We start from the raw sequence: 23,714 nt of genomic DNA, 5'->3' as shown, positions 1-23,714 counted from the left end.
GAAAACTTCAGAGATCCATATGACCTAAACTTCGGGTCCCACTTACGAAGTTTTTTTCTCCGTGTGGGAAAATTGCGAATATTATTTTTCAAAATATTTAGATGATTTTGTACACAATTTAAACTAAAATATCTGCAAATTTCAAGGGAAAATATGCGTGAATGTCCTCAAGAATACGTATTTTACCCAGAAAAATTTGGCAACTCTCGAGGGTTCATACGGCGTTCTTCCTTAGCACGGCAGTATTTTAGAGTGGTGAATTCATTTTTTGCGCGGATTTCTTTGCCCGCGAGAATCCGGAGCGGAAAAAAAAAAATTAGCGGACGTTGCCGTAAACAAAGGTGAAATCCATTGGGGCCGGCGGGCGGGGCGTACGGCGAGGCGTCGTAAACGAAATGAATCGATAATTGAGCCGATGGCGTAAAGAAGGGCGCCGATCGCTGCAACGGCTTGAGCACTCGCGCCCCCGCCAGATCCACCCGAAAACCCGACATTCCACCCTGCAAAAACGCGGTATCGGCGCAGGACGTGGCAACGCCGCGTAGTTACGGACGCGACGGTGCATTCAAATGCACCAGATGCTCCGCAATATTGGAAGAGATAAATAAAAATAGTGCCTGGTGGTGGAGCCACCAGGGGGTGGAGGGGGTGGAGGGGGGTGGAGGGGGGTGGAGGGGAGGCGTTTCTAAAACGGGAGGATCAAATGTCTGTTTGCTTGGCTCTCCGATCGGGAAATGCTAAAAAGATTACGGGCGACGTTGCCACTTCGAGCGGATTTTCCGAGGAGACGCCAGAAAAAACAACCTATGTGCCGAAGATTTGCATCATACACTGGAAAAAAAACACATTGGATCTAGAGTCCAGACTCTTGAAAACATCGACAAGAAAAAGTACTCTTGATTCAATCAGAATCTAGCTTAAATCAAGAACCTAGCCTCTTAATTTAAGCGGATTTCGTCTTGATTCAAGCGAAAATCCGATTGAATCAAGAGTATTTTTTCTTGTCAATGTTTTCAAGAGTCTGGACGCTAGATCCAATAAGTTTTTTTTTCCAGTGTAAGGTGTCATAATAAGGGACAGGGGAGCCCGAAATCCCCTCTTTGTTTTAAAAACTGATGAAAAAGAACTATTCCGATGCACAGAAAGATGTACCTGAAAAAGTAGGAGGATATCGATAAAGAGAGGTACAAGGAGAAAGAGAGGATAACGCAAAAGTAAAAAAGGAGAAGAACAGGAAAAAAGATATCCATGGATGAAAGAAGATGAGGGATGGGACGGGACATAAGAGCTAGATGAGTAGAAGAAGGGAGGAAAAGGAAAAGGAGTGGAAAAGAACAAAAGCATAGAACAAGAGGGTGAGGATGAGGAGATTGAACAGGAGGGAGGATAGAGATAGGAGGGTGCTCGAAAAGAGAGAGGACATAGATTGAGAAGCTACAAAAAAAGGATAAAAATGAAGAGAGAAGGAGAGAGAGAAAGAAAAAGGCGAAAAAGAGTAGGAGGAGAAGAGAAAGGGAAACTTGGAGATAAATGAGGTGAAGAAAAAGGAAAATAAGAAAGGGAGAAGAAATAGTTAGGTAAGAAGGAGGAAAAAATAGGAAGAGTTGCAGTATATGAGCATGGAGAGTAGAAGGCGGAGAATGAAAACTAACAAAAATAAGAGGATGCAAGGGTAGATAATCCGAGGAAAAAATTTGAGGTTTCAGCTTTTCGGCCTCCAATTTTGAGCCCTACGCTGCGTCCTTGATTTGCGAATCATCGGCTACGGATGTTACCCCATTTGAAGCTTCAGTGAAGATTCACTTGAGAAGGTGCTCGTTGCGGACACCCTGATGATCGATACTTTGCCAAGGGCTTGAAATACCGCAGATCAATGGTTTTCATGGCAGAGCACTTAGGTGGAGGTCCTGGAGGGGTAGCTGCAAGGCCGAGTGTAGGCGAGAATGCGCACGGCGGTCGAAGCGCCCAGTGGCGTGGCGTGCATCGATATATATCGATTCTTCCCCATTTGAGGCTATGGTAAAGAATCGATTATTAAGGTGTCCGTTGCGAAGACCCTGTTTATCGATCCTTTTCCACAGTTGTAAATGGCAGATCGATCGATGTATCGCAAAGCACGCCACGCCACCGGAAGCGTCCATGCATCCCTGGGCCAGGGCCGAGGTGGCTTTGGGCCGCTGCCAAGCCCGGCTAACCCACAAAACGAGGCACCCTACTCATCCCGTCCTACCCACGGATGCAGAAAATCTAGGATCGCGACTCCAGCTCATTGGAAGACGCCCGTCGAAAACCTGGAAAGCATCCGCTTGTTTTTTCACAAAATTGAATCGCTTCCTGTCAGACGAGCGTAAGTCCAAGAACTCATGAGTCCTAGCATCCTGCGTAATCAACGAAAGCCAGGGCTCAAAAACACAGAGCACATAGAGTCGTAATGTAAGTGGGAGAGCTGGCGCCACTTTTAAGCATTTTCCAGGTCCCGAATTCCGAGACTCCTGTGTGACGCCGGGTCACTTTTTCGATACATGGTCGATTGCTTGCGACTTTGCGATACCTACACGGGTACCTGGCCATCCGATGTAAACAAAGAGGATAGGAATCACCACGTATTCCACGCCGCCATTTTGGATCGAACAAGTATCGAAAAAGTGACTCGAACTCGGCGCACACCAAGCTCGGAACTCGTCGAGTAGAAAATGGCGCCAGCTCTCCCATTTACATTCCGACTCTATGTACTCTATGCTCAAAAATCACGACGAGCGCATTGAGAAAGTCTGAAACGGACTCCTAACTCCAAAATCTGCGTAAGAAATGTTTTTTTTTTTCCTTTTTCAAGCTTCCCACTGCAAAAACGGTACTACGGCACAGGCGAACATTTCGTAAGAGGAGTCGTTCCAGCCAACCCTTTCGCACTAGGATGCTACATAATATTCAATATGGCTGACCCTTCCGCGTGCAAATCGCGAGGAAACACCATGGTCTTTATCAACGCAAGAAAAATGTAAATACAATCACGCCGGTTGATAAAATCCAGTGGCGTGGCGTGAATAATCGATTATCGATATCTCGCCATTTGAAGCTATGGTAAAGAATCGATTACTAAGGCGTTCGCTGCGAACACCCTGATAATCGATCTTTTTTCATGGGTTTAAATGGCACAACAATCGATATATCGCAATTCACGCCACGCCACTGATAAAATCCCGTCTTGTCACGTGAGTTTTGGGATATATTTGTTAGCAAAGTTTTGCAGTTTTCCTTGAAAGTTTCGGATATTTCAGATCGAATCGCGAACAAAATTTTTTTGAAAAATTTGAATAGAAAAATTCTCCAAATTTTCCTGGTAAATTTGACTTTAATTGAAGGAAATATGGCAACATCCGAAGGCTCATGCAGCGTTTCCCTCAGCACGACAATGGAGCAGTGGCGTGACTTGAATCGCGATGCATCGATTGTTCTGCCATTTAAACCTATGGTAAATAATCGATGGGTGTTCGCTGCGAACACCCTGTTAATCTATCCTTTTCCATAGGTTTAAATGACATAACAATCGATATATCGTCACCTTCCAGGCAAGTATCACAAGCGCCATGCGACGTTTAAAAATTTCCGCCGCCATTTTATTTCTTTACTGAGAAATTGTTGGTTGAATCTGTTTGGAAATTTCACTAAATTTTATCGGCAGCACAAAGAAAATTCAGTGAAATTTTCGGACAGCTTCGTTGAACAATTTCTCTGTAAAAAAATAAAGAGGCGGCGGAAATTTTTAAACGTAGCATGACGCTTGTGATACTTTGCCTGGAAGGTGACGATATCGCAAAGGACGTCACGCCACTGCAGTGGAGGTGTGACACTGTGCTGTGACGGGTGCTAATCCAATCGGGAACCGGAGACAAAGGCCGGAGCTGGAACTCGGAGCCGCCTTTGAGCTTCAATCAAATCTGGATCGGCAATAAAACCGGGGGGGAGGGGGGGGGGCGTATCCCCAACCGGGCCGTAAAATTTCTTTAATCAGCTGTGTATTTATGCCCGGTGCACGTGTGCCGTGGTCTCCGGTCTCGAGCGCGGATATAAAATTCATTAAACCCTCGCCAGGAGGAAATTGGAGCCCCCCCCCCCCCCCCGCCCCACGCTCTGCGCCATCGGGGCAGTGTTTAAAAATTGAAGGTTCGGCGAGACATCCGATTTTTTTTCCTCCTCAAGGTCATGGCAGCTGGTCCGAGTCGGGGACATTTTTCCAGACGGCAAAAAAAATATTAATGAATCAATGTTTCAGCAAACTCGGTAATCTCAAACGAACCAGTTTTATCTTTGTCGAGAGTTTTAGACCTCGATTGACGATCAAATTTCTTAACATTCCTAGAAAATACCTATTTATCTATGTTCAAAGTTCAAATTCAAAAGTTTATTGCTATACATTTGCCATGTTAAATGCCCTTTTCTGGCCCGGCCCTTTCACCCCTTGTGGCCCTTTTCACTTTGTAACGTGAAAATTTGTTTGCTGTGTGTTCAAAACGCAACGACGAAAGCATACAGAAGATAGCACTTACGGATGTCTTGCCTGACACAAGCCTGACATGAAAATGAATTTAGGTACCCTATTTATAAAATTGAAAAAAAATTGGTCGATTTTCAATCATCCAAACGATTTTTAAGAGTCTTCCGGATGATTGGTGGCAATTTGATATAAAACGGAGGCTACTTTTAATACAATTTTCCGCTCAAACGCTAGCGATCCCATTTTCTCTAAACTTCATTTTTGAGCGACTGCTCCCTTCGCTATCTCGGCAGAATGAGATGAAGCTTTGCATACAGGAGATAAAACCGACGGGAGTACCTACATATGGGAGAGTACTGCCATGTCTGTGCCACTCTCTGATTGGTTCATCAGTTCTACGCTTCTCGTAGAGCTCACTTTATCCTAAAGGTTAACATTCCTGAACATGATGACACTCCTACAAAATTAAGGGTCATGATAATGCTAAGATTTCCGGGAAACTTTCGAGCAATGAGAGGTGTCAAAACCTCGATTCCACTGCTCGAGCGTCGAGACACCCTTCTTACGGAGCGTCATATACTTCGGTGCAAACTTTCACAGCCCATTCTGCGGCGCACATCGATAGGGGTGCCCTAAAAGCCACCCCCGATGGCCATAAACAAGGGCTGCATTCGCACACACTCGCGAATCGACTTGATTCGAACGGCAATGAAGACACACTACTTGGCCTCGTCCTTAAGATCCCGCTGCAAAGTAGCCAGATTGGCCTCGGAAAATACCAATTCACCCACATTATCTTACTCTGTCATACAAAATCATACTGTATAACGCGTGAGGCGCGAAGCGCTTCGGATATGGGACCGTGAAGTAATCAGGAGGTACGGCTCCCTAGTAACTCAAATTTAATCGGATAGCGTTGACCAAACCAGTTGCATCTATTTTGGTATTGGTGTTAGATATAAATCCTAATTACATGGAAAATATATTTTTTTGATTAAAACATTCTCTATACAGACCTATTTTTAAAGGCAGACAAATTCGGTATATTGCTGGTTACAACATTGAATTTCGATGGCTAAAATCGGAAAAAGCGTACCTGCAAAATCTCCGACTACGATTCATTTTTCAGAGAGAACCAAGCAAAATATCTCCGTGTAATTTTTCTTCAATATGTATGAATAAGAGGAGGGAATTTAGAGAGAATGTCAAGAAAAACTGTTGATTAGATTTTTTTTTTAAAAAAATAAATGAATAAAACTTGAACAGAAATTTACGACGTTGCAATTGAAGATACGCACTTTTCGACTTCATCCATCAATCTATTGCAAATAATTCCGTCCATTTACCGGCATGAAAGAACGAGAACAAGAAGTGTTGTAAAAATCTACTTAATTTCTATTGGAAACATTTCGAACGAACTTGCCTTCATCTAAGAGGGTAGGCAAAAGCGGGTACTCAGAAGCTGGTATAGTTGTATTCAACTCCTTGGCGATTCTATTCTCACGACCGATTCAGTTGAGTGGCGAACTCGCCTTCATCTAAGAGGGTAGGCAAAAGCGGGCACTCAGAAGCTGGTATAGTTGTATTTAACTCCTTGGCGATTCTATTCTCACGACCGATTCAGTTGAGTGGTTCACCAGCCGTGGCCGGTTGGTGGGGCCGTCCTAATCGCCGTACACATTTGAATGTTGCTAATTTGTTTTTGAAGAAAGTTATGAATATTTTTCTTAGTAATTGTCAGACTTTTTACACTAAATTACGAACGAGATTTTCTGAAAAATCGGAAGAGAAATATTGATCTTTTCCTAAAAATTCGAGATTTGTCGAGAAAAATTTGTTACGTCTGATGACTTATAACGTTGTTCTTCCTTGGCATGGTACTTTACGTTAGCACCGACTCAATGATGTAAAAAAGTACAGAAGAAAAAAATCACCGGCCAGAGAAGAGAGCTTTCAATGATTTGAAAATATGTTTGATGCATGTTGTTTAGCTTTCTCAGAGAGACTGACAGGCAAAGGCATGACGCAGGATCTTTGTGGGGTAAGAGGCTCCTTTTGCATACAGTTGCAAAACCGGATTGACTCATTACCAGGCTGATTATCGAATTTGATAGAGAAAGCGATAGACAAAGAAGACAGGGAGGAAATGGAGCGGTCTGGTGAAGGTGAATGGATGCAATGGACACAGGAGGTAAGTAATCGAGATTTTCAAGCCATTTCCTTTCAAAAGCAACTCCTCATTTATTCATGTATTTCTCATATTTTTTGTGTTTTATATTGTGTGTTACCTCCTTTGTCCATTGCAACCATTCACTCTTACCGGTAAGATCGCTCTATTTTCCATTTGCCATTTTTGTCGATCGCTTTTTCCATCCATTTCAAATATCAGACCGCAGTATCAAAATAAGTCTTTATTTTGGCATACTTTTTAAAGCAGAAAGCTCAAAAATACGCGATATCTTCGACGCAGATTGTGGAATTAGGAGTGGATTTCAGATTAGGAGTGAACTCGACCTTTCAATGAATAGGAGTACTGAGCAATTTTCCACAAAAAAAAGAACTCTTACTTCATTCCTGGAAAAATTTTCCAGGAGGCCTACCATTGATACCTCACGAGGAAATCTGGCAGCTTCACCGTGATGTCTTTGTCTCGAACTGGGGCCGGAGCCTGGGCCAAGGCTGCCAAATTAGGCAATATAGTATGGATATTTTACACGGGTTAAATAGAGGGAAAATCGCTGATTTCCCAGCATTATCTGGCAACGTGGCCTGGGCCGGGCAGGTAGGCAAAGTGCGAGGGGCGCCGCGGGGCGTCTGCACGCGGAGGAACGGAGGGGCAAGATGCACGCGGGGGGTGGGGGTGGGGGGGGCGATTGGCGCCCCCGCCCCTCCCGTGACTTATGTAGATGCCTCGTAGTAAGAGTCACCCGTCGACCACGGCGCCGCCCGACGTGTCGTCTCAGACGGGAATAACCTGGGGCTCCTATTTAAATGCCGAGATTTGGCAACGCTGCCCTGTACGCCCCCGCATTTTCCATTCATTCAGGGGCGCACGGTTGCCGCGTTGCGATAGACTTCAGATGCATTTGAAGCAAACGGAAACTACAACACCCCTTATAAACAGTATAAACCCTATATATCCATAAAAATAAGAATGGACCACTAGACGAGGTACGAATTTCAGCATTCTAACACATGTTTCGTGACTAAAATTTCACGTAGAACACGATGCACACAACGAAAATCACCGCAAACAACTCCTTACGAAGATATTTTATGATTCTTGATGCGTGAATTCAAACCACCCGCTCATTAAAACTCAATGCTCTACGTGACTCACATCACGCGCTAAACGTTTATCATGACAGTCTCTGCGATATACAAATCTGGCAACCTCAATCTTGACGCTTTGGCTCAGCTATAGCAAATTGCTTACAGTTTGAATAACACATGGTGGGAAATGAACATTGCTCGATTGAGAAGATTGCTGAAACCGTTGTAGTGCGCGATTTGACTCACGTAGAGCTTTGAGTTTCTTGAGAGCGGGCAGTTCAAATTCCTTGTAATCAATGTGAAATAAAAACGGAAATATCTTCGTTAGGAGTTGGTTTCAGTCATTTTCGTTGCGCGAATCGTGTTTTGCGTGAAATTTTGGTTAAGAAACATGTATCAGAATCCTTTAATTCGTACCTTATCTAGTGCTCCATTGGTAAGAAACACAAGAAAGATCCTTGAGAAAACGAGAATCAGGATAAAAAAATAAAACTTGGATTAAAGGATCAAACATTATAGCTAATATAAGCTGTTGGAATCATATATCAATCATAGACTATCCGAGTCTCTTATCTAATAAAGTATATAAAGCTGTTGTTGGTTTACTTAATTTCTAGGATAAGGGTTATAAGCTGGACTATTCAAAATAACGTGATTATTAAAATCGGTAGACAAAGCAAAAGCTCAAGAGAAAAAAGGAAAAGTGGAGGTATCCTGTTGGTTGCGACGGGTGGCTGTTAAGGATTAAGGGAAAATGATGGAATAACTAAATGGCAGGGTCCATCGTATCGTGGATTGTGCGATCAGAATGGCCAGGAAGTTGGATACAATTATATCAGCTTGGGAGTACCCGCTTTTGCCGACCCTCTCAGATGAAGGCGAATACGTTCGAAATCATCTCTGATGGAGTGGTTAAAGATATTTGCTTATTGATCATTCGCGGTCGTAGTGGCGCGGTAGCAGTGCGCACGCCACTTTATGGCACAGTAAATTGCAATACATTTAATTTCGCAATACTAAATTTACTTCTTATTCTGCCTTTAGGTATAGGAGTATAAGAGTATAGAATGTCGAGAACTTCTAAATTTGTACCGCGAAGTCAGAAATTATTTTCTCAGTTAAATTGGAAAACGATCTCACTGAAAAAAGATGGTTGGCCCAAGGCTGAAATTCTTAAATTTGCTGTCAAGATTTTCTTTCATCTTGATTCAAGCTGAATGTTTCAAGGGACCAAAAACAAAATGCTTGAGTTGAGCAAAAACGTAGCTTGAATTGAGCAGCAACATTCTTGATTCGAGAAAAAAAAAAATTCCTGGTGGCAAAATTAAGATTCTTTTTTTTTTAGCGTACACATATTATAACGATGTTTTCAGTTCGGAGTGGTTACGGAGTTTCTTTTCCCCTGGTCCGCTGCATACTTTTCCCTGTAAATGCACCCGAGAATTGCTCGTTCTTGTAAACTGGGGGCCCTGAAGCGCATGAAGTGCATGAATGAGGCTTTCAATCTTTATGGCTTCGTTCACACCATTCTTTACAACTATCTTAACGTGTTCAAGCTGATGTCGTGACAAAGCTGCAGAAATTTCCGTCCTGCGATTCTTTAACACGATTCAAATCAGTACAAATTAAGTGTATTGCATTTTGCAAAAAGGAACCAAGATCATTCCAATGTTGCTAGAATTTAACAACTTACATTCTTTGCAAAAATTTACAGAAATCATGAAAAAAATTAAATTTACAAAGGTGATTCTCGTATTAAATTCACAATTTTTAGGGAGTAAAGATAAAACTTTTTAGATGATCAGTTAAACTGGAAAAAAACACATTGGATCTAGAGTCCGGACTCTTGAAAACATTGACAAGAAAAAATATTCTTGATTCAATCGGATGTTTGCTTGAATCAGAACGAAATCCGCTTAGATTGAGAGGCTTGGTTCTTGATTTAAGCTAGATTCTGATTGAATCAAGAGTATTTTTTCTTGTTGATGTTTTTGAGAGTCTGGACTCTAGATCCAATGTGTTTTTTTTCCAGTGTACTATTTGCAGGGTGAAAAAAGTTGGACGACCTTAGCGACATTGGAATGCCTGTGGTTCCTTTTTGCAAAATGCAATCCAAGTGATACAATAAGGAAAAGATAAAGCAAAACACGCGTTTTGATGTAAAATGATTAAATTAAATGTGAAAAACTGTTAATATTCAAATTTAATGAAACAACAGCATGTTAAGGGAAACATTTAACACCAAAATGCGTGTTTTGGTTAATCATTTCTTCGTTTGGATTACATTTTGCAATAAGGAACCACTATCTCTATCTCTGGCTCTTCTGTAAAAGCACCTTTCTGCATACGGAAACCAATGGCTTGTAAGTTGTTTCTAAAATGAGCCAGAAATAGTGATTCCGTATTGTAAAAGGTGGTCCATTTTATAAGTAACATTATTGAGCAAAATGCGCTTCTCAAAACAAATTCAGTGTCTCTTACAGAGAAAAGGAGTTGAAAGCAACTTGCATATTTTGTCGTGTCTCTAACGAGAGAACGTTACTGCATTCCAGTGTTGCCAAAATTCTCCAAAAAATTGTATTTTTATGACGAGAATCTCGAATATTTTCAATGGACCACTAGACAAGGTACGAATTTAAGCATTCTGATACATGTTTCTTATTTAGAATTACATGTTTCTTATTTTTTGCGTAACGAAAACTGATGAAACAAACTCCAAACGAAGATATTAACGTTTTTATTTTACATTGGCTGCGAGGAATTTGAACTGCCCGCTGACAAGAAACTCAAAGCTCTACGTGAGTCAAATCGCGCACCACAACGGTTTCAACAGGCTCCTCAATCGAGTAATGTTCATTTTCCACCATGTGTTGTTCAAACTATAAGCAATTTGCTACAGCTGAGCCAAAGCATCAAGATTGAGGCTGCCGGATTTTTATGTTGCAGAGACTGTCATGATAACGTTTAGCCCACGATGTGAATCACGCAGAGCATTGAGTTTTCAGGAGCGGGTGGTTTGAATTCACGCATCAAGAATCATTAAATATCTTTGGAAGGAGTTAATTTCGGTAATTTTCGTTGGGCGCGTCGTATTCTACGTGAAATTTTGGTTAAGAAACATGTATCAGAATGCTGAAATTCGTACCTTGTCTAGTGGTCCATTGAACATTTCGCTGATTCTTTTTTCTGATGTCGTGTAAAAATCAGTGAAATGTAGGTCAAAAATTGCACAAGTTCATTATTGGGGAAAATTTAAGTCTGCGTCAATTTTGCAACTCTGGAATGAAGTTACGTTCATTCGTCCGCGAAACAACGATTTGTCACCGTCCATGAGGAAAGAGGAATTTAATCAATGATAACAACCATGTCCAATTTCGGTGAGGATCAACTTGGCAACGAATTCCCTTTCATTGCAGGCAACGTTACAGAACCGAACTCTCCAAAAAAAGGGGGGGAGAGGGAAGGGTAACGAAAGTGTACGCCGAAACAATCTAAACTTGGAAACAGTAAAAAAACGAGAGATAAAATATATCCGAGACTCTTTGCTAGTTACCGTGCCAGAAATCTTGGGGAGAAAGGTAAAAGTTACATTGTTAGGTGAGGTAGAGCAGGGATTCCGAGAGATCTTTTGCTCTAGGCTGTTTTCCACCGCCTTCAATTTTAGATTGTTGTGTTGTGCAATTATTTTTATTCCGTTTTATTTTTTATTCCCGGTTTCCACTGTTTATTCACGGCACTGAGTTTTGAAACGTTCGCTGCTTGCGATGCAAGGAGTTTCTTGACTTGTCTTCGTCATCTTTGCCCATAGCTTAGTCTATTAATTTCAATAATCAGCCTGCCAGTGCTCAAGTGTCTGTTCATTAGTGTTGAACATCGACAAGGATAAAAAAAATATAGTCCATTGCTAGAAAGCTGGTGGTTGCAATGGACAAAGATAGGGTTCCCACAGATTTTGGAAAATGAAATTCCCTGACACTTCCCTGACACAATTTGGTGAAATTCCCTGACAATTGAAGATACGGCAAACGGCTAACACCGCAATCACACGCTGAATGTGGGAGCTGAATGTGGCTTGAATGTGGAAGTCATCGGCCCGATGCCTGAATTTTGCGCGGGACGCGCAAAATTCAGCAACGATTCTCAGCAACCATCGGACCAATTTTGAATTTGTCTAAACTATTCGAGTAGATTTGATACACATCTGGATGAAAATAACTCGAATTTGCTAAATTTCAGCCGTTGGGCGATGACTGTTGACTTCCACATTCAGGTGCTAAATTCAGCGTCTGATTGCGGCATTAAGAAGACATAATTGAAAATAATTTTCGGGCAAAATTAGTAGTTCGAAACCTCAAACCCATATTAGAAAGCAAATAAAGAAGATTTAACAAATTTTCCCTGAAATTTTCGTCATTTTCCCTGGCATTTCCCGGTTTTCTCTGACTGTCGCAATCCTGCAAAGGAGGATCAAAAAATGGACCAACGGCAACCCAGGAGAGATCCTACTGTTGGTTTATAAAATCCCCTCTAGGTCTATAACAAATACCCGTTTCAACCAATCAGATCGCTTCAATTTCGCTTTTTCCCCTATGTCCATCAATTGTGTTCAACGAGATATCTGTGCGATTCCACCGATGGAAAGTTCACTCAGTTAGCTGCGCCTCTTGCGTGCAGCGGACCCATTCGTACTAATTTCACCCATGCTCGCACGAGGAACGTATTTTCATTCCAGCGTTGCAAAATCTACTCACTAAACTATCTTTCCCATACAAAAATAACGGAGCAACGAAAGCCCACAATTTCACTGATTTTTCACAATAATTCCTGGAAGAATCTGTGAAATTTCCAGGGAAAAGCTTCTGTTAGTTGCTAAAAAAATACAAATTTTGAGCGGCAATTCAGCAACTTCGATATGGAGTCACGTTCGTAAATTATTTTATCCTCTCAAAAATGACAGAGCAGTGATCGCCCAAAATTTGGCTGATTTTTCTTGGCAATTCTCGAAAAAATCTTTGAAATTTTCAGTGAAAAGCTCTTGATAGTTTCCTGGTAAAACAATCCGTTTTAAGCAGAAATTTGGCGACTTTGATATGAGGCTACTTCCTTTCGTTAGCGGAACAACGATTTTGCCCATGCACGCACTGCTTCCTAGTGCGAGCCGAATTTTTAAAAACAAATGGACTGCATTTTGCAATTTGGAACAGTAAATTCTGGCTCTTCCGGAAAAACACTTATAAGCACAGGGAAACTAATGGCGCATACGTTGTTTTTAAACCGGGCTAGAATTTATAGTCCCACATTGCAAAATGTAGTCCAAATATTCCGGTGGCAAGGCGTGGCTGATCAATTTTCGACATTTCCCCATTTGAAGCTATGGTAAAGAGTCGATTATCAAGATTCGACCTCCAGAGTTCAAACGCCAGACCAATCGATATATCGCAAAGAGCGTCAAGCCGAATGAATGATCGTTTTCCGTTACTTCCCCATATGGTAAAGAATCGATTATTACGGCGTTCGTTACGAACACCCTATTTATCGATCATTTCCCATAAGCTCAAACGCCACACCAATCGATATATCACAAAGCGCACCAAGCCGCTGAGGCGTGAATGATCGATTTCCGATACTTCCCCATATGGTAAAGAATCGATTATTACGGCATTCGTTACGAACACCCTATTTATCGATCATTTCCCATAAGTTCAAACGCCACACCAATCGATATATCGCAAAGCGCACCAAGCCGCTGAGGCGTGAATGATCGATTTCCGATACTTCCCCATATGGTACAGAATCGATTATTAAGGCGTTCGTTACGAGCACCCTGTGTGTCGATCCTTTTCCATGGGTTTAAATGGCGTAACAATCGATACATCACATTTCACACCACGCCACTGGAACTCCGTCCCGGGGGAACTTGACTCGGCGCGAATATTACGCAATCCGGCGGAGCGGCAACGAGGAGGCCGAAAAACGGAGGGGCGCGCGGTCGAGGGGGCAGGGCGGGGGTGCGGTGGGAGGGGCGCCAGGACCCGCGGTTCCGGGTTAACGACCCCTTCTTTTCCACGTGCATCGACTGAGTACCCCCCGCCCCCCGCCCGGGCGCCCTTTTCCGGGCCGAGCACGCGCCTCCCCGCGCCGCGCCAGCCGAGCGCCTTCCAATTTGCGGTTATGCCTCCCGCGCTGCACCCGGATGCTCTGCGCGAGAATGTCGCGGCCCCCGGGGGCGGGGGTGGGTGGAGGGGGGTGCGGTTGCGTTCGGCGCTCGACAATCGTCTTGTTTAAAATGAATCGGAATGAGGTCTCGGCGAGGATTTGCGGTCAGAGTTTCGCGGGAAAAAGATGCGGCTGCGATTCGAAGCCCGAGCTCGGGATATCTCGTCGCTTGGCTGACACAACGGCGTAACTACATGTGAAGATGAGCCTGGGAAATCATTGAGTAGTATGGACGGCAGGGGTCATCGCCAGATGTGGTTACGTCCTTGTGTCAGGAAGGCGAGGATCTGTGACCCGGAAAAAGAGACCCAAGCCTAAGCACACAAAGGCAAAATCGGATCGCATTCGGCAAAAAGGAACCAGCGCGATTACAGCGTTTTCAAAATCGTGCGACTTATCTTCTTTCCTTTTAAAAATACTCAATATGACTACAATATCAAAATTTACACGATTGTTTTCCTTTAAAATTAACAATTTTTTGGTAGGAAGCGCCAACCACACTTGGGAAAAAAACACAATGGATCTGGAGTCCGGACTCTTAAAAACATCGACAAGAGAAGGTACTCTTGATTCAGTCAAATCTAGCTTAAATCAAGAACCAAGGCTCTTAATTCAAGCGGATTTCGTTTTGATTCAAGCAAAAATCCGATTGAATCAAGAGTATCTTTTCTTGTCAATATTTTCAAAAGTCTGGACTCTAGATCAAATGTGTTTTTTTCCAGTGTATTTGCTATTTAGAGAGATTTTTCCGATAATTATGAAGAAACAACATTTTTACACACTGCAACTGCGCTGGTTCCTTTTTGCTGAATGCTATCCAATTTTCAAAATCGTGCAAGTTCTTCTTTCCTTTTACAAATACTCAAAGTAAGTACAGGATTAAAATGTACACGATTATTTTCCTTTAAAATTAACAATTTTTTGGTAGGAAGCGACAGCTATTTAGCTATTTGCTATTTAGAGAGATTATTCCGATAATTATGAAGAAGCAACATTTTCACAACACTGCAATTCAATTAATTAATACTGGAAGTAGAAATGCGGCACTTCAGCAGATCCATCATTATTTGCGAATCAATAAGCTAGAACAATTGAAAAAAAATTCTGAAACCAGTGCAACTAGACTATTCGTTGTTTCGACCTTTTGAAGACTTAAAATATCCTATTATTTGGACGTATTTCTGCCAAACGGAACTATGTGCATTATGACGTGAGCCCTGCTATGCATGCATTCTTGTGGGTCTCAGGGCTCATGTCTTAAGGCACATAGTTCCGTTGGATAGAAATACGTATATTTTACATTCAAAAAGTGGAAAGAAAACGGGAAAATTTTGCGTTCCGAAAATGGCAGATTAAAATTTTAGATAATAACTCACTTTCGCCAAAATTGTCCTTTAGGGGGTATCGCTCCTTAGCCATTAACGTAAGTTTACAAAGTTGAACAATTATTCGATTGAGCAACACTGCAGAGTCCATACGTCGTTTTGACGAAGAATGACTCGACGACTGAGTTAAAGTATGCCAACTCCCAGCTGAAGGAGCGCTCTCACATTAACTTACGTAATCAACTCGTAACTTGGAAGCTCTGAAATTCTTTACTCGGACATTGCGTAACGGGAAAGTTACGCCTTTTTTCTCCTAGTTTTACGCCTGTAAGTTTTTCTTCCATACTGATCTCGGTTTACGTAAGTCGGTGTAACAAGAGTTGTAAAATTCCTTCTTTGAAGTAATAAACAGCCTGTTTACGCAATGAAGAGCTGCCTTTTAAGGCTTATTCCAAGTTGCATTTGGATTTTAAGATTAGATAAAGAAGAAGTAAAAGTTACTTAATGGTGTTGTCACTTCAATCATTATTTTAACATTAGGTAGTGTAGATCAAACGGAAAAAAAATCCCAAAATGCAGCTTTTTTTCTTTACCTATAATGATCAACCGGTAAATTTGAGAGAAATTGTTAAAGTTGAGTGTTACCCAATTCGCCGTCATAAAGTATGTATTTTTGAGGAAATTTCTGCATATTTTCCCCTGAAATTACATTTGCTTCAGGTTAATTTAAGAATAAAGCTCTCCGGAAAATTAGAGGGGAAATATTCACAAGTTTCCTTAAAAATATGTATTTTATCAAAGAGAATTGAGCAACAACTAGAGGCAAGGGTGAAATTCCCTGAAAACTTTGTTTTAATCTAAAACTCAAACGTCTTAAAAATGAATTTCAGCGTTCAAAAATATCTGAGAATGTAAAAGTACGAGGAAAAAATACGACAAAGCTAACTCACCGCTACGAGGATTGTTTGAAGATCGATTACGGTAATATTTCTTAGAACAATCATCATTACCTGCAACAGAAACAAGTCGTTTTCAAACACAAAAAGCATAATAAACTCATGACATATTCACAAGGAGTTATTTCACGAGTAAATCTGCTGGATTTTACTCGAAGTTTGCAAAAATTGTCCTTTTCTCACTCTTATGAAAGCGTGGGATATCCCCTTCATTTTGGCCTCGACTTGAGAGCTTTTTTTGAGCTTGGGAGTTGATTTCAGAGAGAACCAGTGGCACCATCGTGTTTCTCGCGAACTTTTACATAATAATCAATTGTCAAATCACAAATTTTTCACACATCGACGGTGAAACTACCAAACCACGTATCTCGGTTTGCGACGTCGCAGACTTCCTGACATACTTTATTTTTTAAATGAAAAACTACTTAACATCCAGTCTTGAAAATTTCTGTGATTTTTCCTCTTTGTGCGGAGAAAATTCCGTGAAAATTTCAAGGAATGATATTGATATTGATTGGTCTACTTCAAAAAAATAAAAGTGAGCGTAGATTTTTAAACACCGCAAACGAGATATGCTTGCAACGAGATATGCTCAGAGATGCTTGCAATGTGCAAGATGTAGCCAAGTGGACTAAGATGAGGAGAAAGATGTGGTCGGAGCACGTTGACAGAATGGATGAAGAGAGACTGGCAAAAGTTTGTATGACTGGACAACCCATAGGGAAAAGACTGCCTGGACGACCGCCTAAGAGATGGGCACACAAAGCTGGCTCTCTTCTCCTGAAGATGATTGAATGTTCCTGTTGCTATTTGTTTTATAGACTTGACGAATCTTTACAGATAATTATTATATTTTTAATATTTTGTGCTCGGCACTCGAAGGCTTGACAAACAGGGCCATGCCCTAGTCGTTAGTAGAAGAAGAAGAAGAGCAAACGAGATACGTGGTTTGGTAGTTTCACCGTCGACGTGCAACATCTCCATTCTGCAACGTCGCAAATGGAGATAGGTGGTTATGCACTTTGGGCATCGATGTGCTCCTCGGCCGATTCGCCGGTGCAAAGTGGGAAGTTGGGGGAGGAGGAGGCGGGTTGCCGGGAAAACCGATCGGAGCATCCATCATTCATCACGAGGCGGAAGCTGCGAGGGTGGAGCGGGGGGGGGAGGTGCAGTCGGCGGAAAACCGGGAAACTGTGCAATGATTTATGAGTGTCTGTGCCGCGGCGCGGTGGGCCCTTCTGCCGTGGCGCGCCCATCGCATCCACGAGGGTAGCCCGGGAAATTCGGGCCTTTTCCCGGCTGCGGCAACCGTTTAGAGCAATTCATTACCCCCTCCCCCCGCTTTCGCCCCTTCCCCCTCCGCGGGTCATTACCCGTGCTGGTGCCACGGGGCTGCCACGTGGGTGAGGTTTTCGGTAAGGTCCACGGTCACCATAATTTCTTCATCTTCGAAATTCCCGATTTTTCCCTGATTATTTTAGGTTTTCTCCGACTCCGAAATTTTGTAGCTCTCTGACTTTTCCTGACGGTCAAACAAGATTTCCACATTGAAAAAAAAAAAAAAAAAAAAAAAAAAAAAAAAAAAAAAAACCAAGGTTGCCACAGAATTCAGGAAATGAAATTCCCTGGCATTTCCCTGATTTCCCTGACATATTTTGGTGAAATTCCCTGACAATTGAAGATGTAACGGATGGTTAAGAAGGCATAATTGAAAATAGTATTCAGGCATTTGTTGTTCGAAATCTCAAACCCATTCCAAAAAGCAACTGAAGGTGATTTAGCAAATTTTCCCTGACAATTTTGTCATTTTCGTCATTTTCCCCGTCATTTCCCGGTTTGTAGGCACGGCAACTCGGCGGTGTATTAACCACGTGCCTGTGCATAAAGATTTTGACGGTCGCAACTTTAAGAGATTTTTTAAGCTTGGGAGTTCGTTTCAAGGAAAAAAAGTGTCACCATCGTGTATCTTGCGAAATTATACCTAAGAACTATTACTTAAATCATACCTCCATACATGCAAGAGCTCCATGAGTACTGCTGTACTAAGGAAAAACGCCGTATGAACCTTCAGGAGTTGCCAAATTTCCTTGGATAAAACACAGATTTCCCGATTAACTTATGAATATTTCCCTTCCAACTTTTTAGATAATTTTGTTTGTAATTTCATTTAAAGTTCCTGCAAATTTCAAGGAAAAATATCCATAACATTTCTCAAAAAGAAACATATAATCGGGGGAAATTTGGCAACTCTCGAGTACTCATACGGCGTTCTTCCTTAGCACGACAGAATAATGCTTGGATTTTAGGACAGTTCCTCAAACATCCAACATCGTAAGTGAGCATCAGTCAAACATCCCGGACATACAAGATAGGTAGTTCAATACTTGTGAACTTGTCTGGAAATGATGCGTCATGAAAAACGCCTTCAAATAGGCTGGACGGCAACCGGGACATCCGGAAAGCTGATATAGTTGCTTGCTCGCGCCTTAGCCGAACCAAGTCAACGCGACGCGATGTGGGACAGCGGATCTGATTTTTCACCGTGTCGCCCCGACGTTTACCGAAGTGCCAGATCTTAAAGTAATTCACGACAATTTCCTCGCAAATTTTCCACTCTAATCAACTATTGATATGAATGGATGATTCTATACTTACAGCTAAATGGACGGAGTTAAACAGAAAGGAACCAAGCCACATCGGGATCGAACCGAGAAAAAGAGGTTTAAAGTTTGGCTCCTCCATAGGACTCGATGTAAAAGATAAACTTTAAGTTCAATTTCTGCAAAATTTGCTCCAACAAAAACTTCGAATTTTTGGCGATAGATTGTGGAGCAGTGGTTGAGTTGAAAACCACTCATAACTCAATTTTTTCCAAAATGTGGGTTGGTTCCTTTCTGCTTAACTCAGTCCAAATATGATGCGTCACGTGAGAAACGCCTTCAAATAAGCTGGACGGCAACCGGGACATCCGGAAAGCTGGTATAGTTGCTTGCTCGCGCCTTAGCCAAAACCGAGTCAACGCGATATGGAACAGCGCGTCTGGTCCATCACCGTGTGAGCCTGATGTTCACCAGAGTACCGGTATTTCTAGTTATTTAAAACATTTTTCTCCCAAAATGTTCTACTATAATAAACTATTGATATAACCATGCAAATTTCACACTAACATTTCTGAAGACTCAAATTTTCATACTGCAAAGACTCTCACTGTAACGTTTAGTGTGCGATTTAAATCAAGCAGATAATTTGAGTGAGAAGTTTGAAGCTATGGATCGACACGAATTTGTATCTTAGTACACAGGAGTCACTTTCAGTAATTTTGTTACGAAAATGACCTATTTGCAGTTAGATCTACAATATCTCGCTCATTCAAAAAAAAACAAAGCCTAAAAACACAAGGAATCCGCGGAGGTTTTCCGGCGCTTTGAATGAGTCGAGAAAAACAGCGCTAATTGGGTATCTCCACACGAACGCGACCGGAAGCGGCGAGACAAATCTTCCTCTGACAAAAGAGCATAACTCAATTTCCACGTGAGCTCTGTCCTCCGTACAAGTCAATACATTCCGGGGCTCATGAGATACGCTCTTACAACGGCGGCGAATCACCAATGAGCGTGGGCGGAAAGGCCAACGCACCGCTCTCCGGGCGGGCTTAAGTAGCTAAAAGGAGGAAAAATTCGTCGCTCCTCTGACAAAAGAACGTAACTGCATTAGGAGATGAGCCCGAGAAAGCATTGGGTTATATGGACGACAGGGCTCGTCGCAGAGGGTAGTTACGCGGTTATGTGAAAGAGGCGACGAATCGAGGCGCCAACCCGAGAAACGGGAAACGGGGTGGCGGAATCGTTGTTTTATGTAAATCGCAGACGGTGGAACATTTGGACGTATTTCTATCGAACGGAACTATGTGCATTATGACGTGAGCCCTGTTACGCATATATCCTTATGGGTCTCAGGGCTCATGTCTTAATGCACATAGTTCCGTTCGGCAGAAATACGTCCATTTCACATTCTCGTAAATCATCGAGCTTCTGCCGCCGATGCAGCCGCACTTTTTCGAGATACATCGATTTGCCCCTTCGATAACCCTCACGTCTCCTTGCGAAAGTATCGAATCGAGAATCGATGTACATCGATGTTCGATTTGTCCGGGAGCTGGAGTGTCATGCACCCCTTTATTTAGGCCTTTTTCGGTTTTTATTCGAGCCATTTGCGCCGTTTAGGTGGCCCTGGTTAATGCTGACGAGAGGGGTTCTGTTTCTGCGAGAAATGATGGTGGGCGAGCTGCGGCCGTTGTTTCCTGCTTTGTCATTGTCTCTCCGTTCGAGTTGCCGTGATTTTAAGGGGGGTTTACGTGTGTATTGAGCCTGAATCTTATGCCCTTCCTCAGTTAGGGAAGGTTTGTTGCAGGTGTCCACACGTCTGGAAAACCGGGTGAAAAGGAATGGGTCCGTGGCAAACCTCAGCTAGAGAAAAAGTGCGCTTTCGATCCTTTGCGTATGCAACATGGGCATCTAAGGGGGACAAATAGTTGTAACAAGGCGTTTTCATAGACACCATGCCTTCGTTCTTACTTTGAGCGTAACAATCTTTAAGTGCGCCTTCAATTCTTCGCGTATGCAACATGGACATCCTAAGAGTACGAATAGTTGTATCAAGGCGTTATCATTGATACCGTTCCTTCATTGCTGCTGTGAGCATAACAAAATCGCCTTCAATTTTTCGCGTATGCAACATGGACATCCTAAGAGTACGAATAGTTGTATCAAGGAGTTGTCGTTGACACCGTTCCTGCATTGCTACTGTGAGCATAACAAAATCGCCTTCAATTCTTCGCGTAGGCAACATGGACATCCTAAGAGTACGAATAGTTGTATCAGGGAGTTGTCATTGACACCGTGCCTTCGTTACTACTTGGAGCGTAACAATATTTGAGCAGCCATCAATTTTTCGTGTCTCCAACGCTACTTTTTGAGCAAAAAGTTATTTAATGAGCAACTCGTTGAACGAAAAATCACAAAAAATTCGGCTAATGATGGGTCTCAAAAATATCGAGGAGACTCAAATTGCTGGGCAAGTTTATGCTGATAAGATTCGGACTGCTTAACCCGCGAGCTTGTTGCAAACTTCAGAAGAGTTTTTGCGTATATGTTGAAGGCAAAAAGTCAAATCAGGCATTTTATCAGATACCTAGGCCGGTAGTCAAATTTTGGCAGTTTACGGAATTCTGTAGATTTGTGGCAAGGAGTTCACGCGTTTTCAATATTTTGGGAAAACTTTCGGTATGGAATCGATCATTTCCGTCATAGAAAACCTGAAAAAGTCGGAGAAATTATTTTGCCAAGGCAAACTGTTGATTCCATGGGAAGAAAATACCATAGGCATTTCTCTGAGCTGCCTATCCTGTTCCCAACATCGAAGCTCAATCGCAAATTCCACCGGTCGGAGAAACAGCCGGCGACAGAATTGAGACACAAATGCAGCTGCCAAATCTATCTCGGACACTTTCCGATTTCCCATTGATACATCGCGTCGTTGCAGGGAACGACAGGGAGATTAAATATTAACTCCGCACAATTTGGCAACGTTTTACACAATGCGTGATTACGCATGGGGTGGACCGCGAGGGAATGGGTGGGGGTGGGGGAGGGGGCAGGAGGGGCTGCGGTTGATCGTGTCATTCAATTTTCATTCGCTCAAGTTCGGAAGCTTAGCCGGGTTGCCAATTGTAGGGTTTATCATACACAATATTAACGCTAATTTTGAGGGACTTGGAGGACAACGCGTGTGTGTAAGGGCAGTTTCAACTAAAACTAGTCTTGAAAAAGATCCTGTAGAACGAAAACTAGTTAAATCCGATTTTCAAGCTTCAAATTGTGAGTTTGAACTATCTTCCGCCAAGAAGGCTACGTGGAAGTTTGAAACTTCGAACGCATTTTCGACGGTAAAACTACCAAACCACGTATCTCAGTTTGCGACGTTGCAGACTTCTTGTCATACTTTATTTTTTGAATAAGAAACTACTCAACATCATTTCTTGAAAACTACCGTGATTTTTCTTCTCTAAGCGAAGAAAACTCCTGCGCGGAGGATAACGTCTAAACCCGACTTTTCGAAGGGCGATATCTCGGTTTATATTGAACGTAGGAAGAGCGGTTTGGACGGATCTCATTATTCTTAGCTAATCTGAAAGAATCAAGCATCAAAACACGATTCTGTGACCAGCGCAACTGACCCATTTCCCATTCTAGAGAAAAAATATGAAACATACTGCGAACTATGCTAGTTAAAGCACACTCAAACGAAGCAATGATATTTTTTCGTGCAAAGTTTCCATTCTTGAGGCAGTTCCTACATTGGAAATAGTCCGAGTTAAATATTATTGCACTGTGAACGGGTTAGCCTAGGACCAGGGTGTCTACCAGTTGTGAAAAAAACAAAATTGGGGACTTTCGGGGACTCTTAGGGGAGTTTTTTCAAGAAAATCGGGGACTTTTTTTCTCGAAATAGTAAGAGAAAGGGAGCTAGTTACAGCGTCAAAAGGTGCACTTTATGAGACTAATTTTACAAGTCATGTTGAACCGATGAAAACAAACGAAAAACCAAGCAACACTACAGTTTGTTTTATTCCTGGTTATACCGCGCCGCCGCGGCTGGCGGGAAAATTTGAAAATATCGGTGTTTTGGATTATTTTTGTCATTTTTTAGGGACCTAAACAAGAAAAATGGGGGCCTTCGGGGATATCGGGGATAATCGGGGACAATGTGGACTTTTAGAGACCGGTAGACAATCTGCCGAGTTAAATATTTGCATTGTGAACGGGTTAGCCTATGACGAAAAAATGCTCGGATCGCGTAGAGTTCCTTTATACTGAGAGTCAAGACAACACCCCTCATGGAGTCACAAACGGGAATAAAGATTACAGAAATTGAACGTTTTTTGTAATCTTTGATCGGCCCATTCTCATATTCCTTTCTCCGTTCCTTCTCTAATTCCGTTCGTTCCTTGCCGAACCCGTAATCCCCTGGTCCATCCCAGATCATAATCTTTGCAATCGGTGAAAATGTAATCTTTATTCCCGTTTGTGACACTGTGACGGCCTAAAACACGGGAACCAATCAGAAATGGATTCACATTGTCTAGACTCTCAGTGTAAAGGGGCTCTACACTGAAAAAAAATCTCTGTGTATTTACTAAGAAAAGGGTAAAATTACCAAGAATTCAGGGTTCTATTTGATCCCAGTTTTTTCTAGGTAAAATTATCATTCATGGAATTGGTAATTTTACCGAGAAATCTCGGTAAAATTTTCGAATTTCTCGGTAACTTTACTGGACCCCGGTAAGAACGCCAATATTTTTTATCGACTGTGGTAGAATCACCGAGATAAAATGGCAAAGTCACCGGGAATTGATTACCAATTAAAGTGGTATTCTTACCTGAGAAAAAC

General features: G+C 42.2%; 1 protein-coding gene across 2 annotated transcripts in view; it reads right to left on the bottom strand.

The window, feature by feature from the left end:
- orb2 (cytoplasmic polyadenylation element-binding protein orb2) overlaps positions 1–23,714 on the bottom strand; it is a 425,677-nt gene that overhangs the window by 32,587 nt on the left and 369,376 nt on the right. Inside the window, exon 4 of one of the 2 annotated variants that reach the window (XM_019049956.2) lies at positions 16,260–16,319. The exons of the other annotated variant lie outside the window; for it this stretch is intronic. Coding sequence (XP_018905501.1) covers positions 16,260–16,319 — 60 coding nt within the window. The remainder of the gene's footprint in view (positions 1–16,259; positions 16,320–23,714) is intronic. 2 annotated transcript variants of the gene reach the window in all.

The sequence above is a fragment of the Bemisia tabaci genome, chromosome 10 (assembly GCF_918797505.1).
Source record: "Bemisia tabaci chromosome 10, PGI_BMITA_v3".
NCBI lineage: Eukaryota > Metazoa > Arthropoda > Insecta > Hemiptera > Aleyrodidae > Bemisia > Bemisia tabaci.
This window is presented reverse-complemented; position numbering and strand designations above follow the sequence as displayed.